The sequence below is a fragment of the Aptenodytes forsteri genome, unplaced genomic scaffold (assembly GCF_000699145.1).
Source record: "Aptenodytes forsteri isolate BGI_AS27 unplaced genomic scaffold, ASM69914v1 Scaffold455, whole genome shotgun sequence".
NCBI classification, from domain to species: Eukaryota; Metazoa; Chordata; class Aves; order Sphenisciformes; family Spheniscidae; genus Aptenodytes; species Aptenodytes forsteri.
In genome coordinates this window covers 142,079-145,059 of record NW_008795914.1, presented here as the reverse complement: position 1 = coordinate 145,059, position 2,981 = coordinate 142,079, and the positions used below count along the sequence as shown (strand labels likewise).

The following is a 2,981-nucleotide window of genomic DNA, read 5'->3' as shown; positions in this document are numbered from 1 at the left end:
ACCCACCGAAGTGTCCCCTGGGAGAGGGGTGCACAGCACCCACCTCAGTCCCCCATGGTGCCTCAGGGCAGTGAGGAATGGGTTAAGGACCCGCTAGCCAGGGCCATTGTTTCAGACACAATGGAGAGGAAGAGGATGCCGGGGGCCAAAATTCCTCCAGCTCCCACCGGACAGATGGAATGGACAGAGCTGGACAAACAGACATGATGGAGGGCGAGGATGGTTTAACCCTTCCAGGCGCTGTGTGGGGATGCCCCGGGGCAGCCGGGGGGGTGTTCAAGGCACATGGTGCAGCACCCACTGTGGGACAGGCACTGGTGTCCAGGACAAGGTGGAGGGACCCCTGCGGGCACAGAAAGACCCAGGGGATGGGTAGCAGGATCTGTCCACCTGGTCCTGCTGGGACACAGGGTGCTGGGTGGCCGTAGAGCCCAGGGCAGCTCTGTGGCATGACCCCCCCCCACCAGCACCTGGACTGGCACCCCCTCCCCTGCTCAGTAAACTGGAAAAATAAATAAAAGGCAGGGGCTGGAAAGACGGACGGACGCAGGGAGAGCCCCCGAGGGGCCAGATCAGCTTTGGCAGCAAGCTGGGGCCACAGCCAGGGTTCCAGGAGAGGCTGGGTAGGAGGCTAGCAGCCCTTGGGGGCCTGGCCGAGGCTCTCGCGCAGGCAGCGGAGCTGCTCCTGGCCCAGCTTAATCTTCTCCTCCAGCTCCCGCTGCTCGGTGATGAGGGCTGACTTCATCTTGACAAAGTGCTGGTAGTCCTGGAGGTGCTCGGCAGGCAGGTACCGCGCCACCATGGCACCCACCGCCTCCTCCCGCCGCCCCACGTGCTCCTTCAGCTCCTTGGCGTCCTCCAGCTGTGCCGCCAGCAGCCGCTGCTTCTCCCGCAGGGCCACCTGCGGGCAAGATGGGTGGCATTGGCGGAGGGTCCTGCACCCCGACACCCTACGGGTACCCCCCTGCCTCATGCCCACCTTGTCCTCGGCGGGGGCGTGCGGCCCCAGGCTGCCCAGGGCGGTCTCCACCCGGGCCAGGCGCCCCGAGAGGGAGAGCAGGAGGTTGACCACCTTGTCCAGGTCGCCCACGAAGAGGCGATACTTGTCGAACTCCCCCGGGGTGCAGAGGGCTTGCAGGCGGGCAGCCACATCCTCGCCCAGCGCCCCATTGGCACTGATGTCCTCCTGCAGCCCCCGCTGTGCCTCCCGCAGCACTGCTAGCTTGCGGCTCAGGCTCTCGATCAGCTGCAGCTGCCGGTGGGAAGGGGTCAGGGGCGACTGGGGCCACCCCCCGTTGGGACTGGGGGACTGACACACAGGTCAGGTGTGCCACACTGCACTGGGCCCCACAGACCATGATCATCTGGTGATGCCCCTGGTTCCCATGAGCTACCAGCAATGCCCCCAGTCCCTGCGAGCATCTGGCAATGTCTCAGACCCCGTGAGCATATGGCAATGCCCCCAGTTCCTGTGAGCACCCAGTGATGACCCCAGTACCCGCAAGCACCCAGCGATGTCCCGGTCCCTGTCAGCATCCAGCAATGTCCCAGTCCCTGCAACCACTGAGCAATGCCCCTGGTCCTTGTGAGCATCTGGCAATGCCCCTGGTTCCTATGAGCATCTGGTGATGCCCCTGGTCCCCATTAGCATCCGGTGATATTCCCAGGCCCTGCAAGCACCCGACAATGCCCCTGGTCGTCGCAGGCATCTGGCAATGTCCCAGCCCCTGTGAGCATCCAGCAATGCCCCTAGTTCCCGCGAGCAACCAGTGATGCCCTGGTCCCCACGAGCATCTGGCAATGCCCCCAGTCCCCACAAGCACCTGGTGATGGCAGTGGGGAACCCTGAGGACATCGTCCCCAGCAGTGCCCGCTTTACCTTCTCCACCAGCTCGCGGTCTGCCTCCTCCTCCTCGTCCTCCGAGCTTCCCTCCACCACCTCCGGCAGCTCCTTCACCTTGCCGACCGGCTCGGCTTTGCCTGCTGCCACACCATAATATGCCGGGTAGGAGGTCGAGATGGCAGTGCTCCCGGGGGGTGGCGAGATGGGCTCGAAGCCTTGCCTGCGGGGACAGGGGCTCAGCGCCGGGGGCGGCGGGGTGCAGCCTGTCCTCAGCACAGTGCCTGGTGCCGCGCCAGCCCTACCTGTCCTGCGCCAGGGCCTCCAGGCTCCAGTCCTGCTGGAAACGCTCCCGCCAGGCCTGCCGCTCCCCCACCACCAGCAGCTCACCCATCACCTCCGTGACAGTGCCGAGGGGGGCCAAGGGGGCCAGAATGCCAGCCAGGGAGTGGTCCCTGCCCGCCACGTCCCACAGCAGCTCCTCCGAGTCCACACGGCGGGGCTGGGGCCGGCCTCCCTGGCAGCTCGCCTCATCCACTGCTCCAGGGTTGGGCTTGGGTGCCTCCGGGGTGGTGGGGCCAGGGCCACCATGCAGGGGCAGGGAGCACTCACCCACCCTGCGGGGGCCAGCCCAGCCCTGCTCCTGGTTCCGGCCGAGCCTTTGGGGCTGCTCCTCCATCTCCCAGGGGTGCTTCGCCTTCGGCCGCTCCTGCCCGGCCCCCACCGCCCTGCCGACACCCACCCAGGGGCACCCACGTCAGCTCCCCTGCCCGCCCATGGGGAATGGGGACATGCAGGGCCATGCCCACCCCAGAGAAAGAGGTCAGGGACACCCCCCACCCTGAGAAAACGCCACAGCCCGCCCCAAGGGGTGGATTAGGATGCTCTGACGCAGGGTTCAAAGGGCCACATGGCCCCAAAAGCCACCCCGTGCCCAGGCTGTGCCCACAGCCCCGCTCCCACCCCTATGCCGCGGCAGCACTTGCCTGCAAATCTCGGCGCTGCCAGCATCGGGCTCGGGCGTCCTGCGGAGCGATCCAGGGGGCTCGGGTCGGGGCCAGGCGCCCAGTGGGGCGGGGGAGCGAGTGGCATGCCCCTGGGACCGGCCCCCCAGCTCCCCGGTGAGGCTCCGCGACCGCTC

The 2,981-nt window shown here is 67.1% G+C and overlaps 1 protein-coding gene across 1 annotated transcript in view; it reads right to left on the bottom strand.

Annotated features, from left to right (window-relative positions):
• Positions 1 to 452: 452 nt before the first annotated feature.
• The window catches only part of SHROOM4 (shroom family member 4), a 9,281-nt gene continuing 6,752 nt past the window's right edge, over positions 453 to 2,981 (bottom strand). The window contains 5 exon segments of the mRNA XM_019473479.1: positions 453 to 901; positions 980 to 1,252; positions 1,880 to 2,063; positions 2,146 to 2,568; positions 2,827 to 2,967. Of these exon segments, the coding sequence (XP_019329024.1) occupies positions 632 to 901; positions 980 to 1,252; positions 1,880 to 2,063; positions 2,146 to 2,568; positions 2,827 to 2,967 (1,291 nt within the window). The 3' untranslated portion in view covers positions 453 to 631.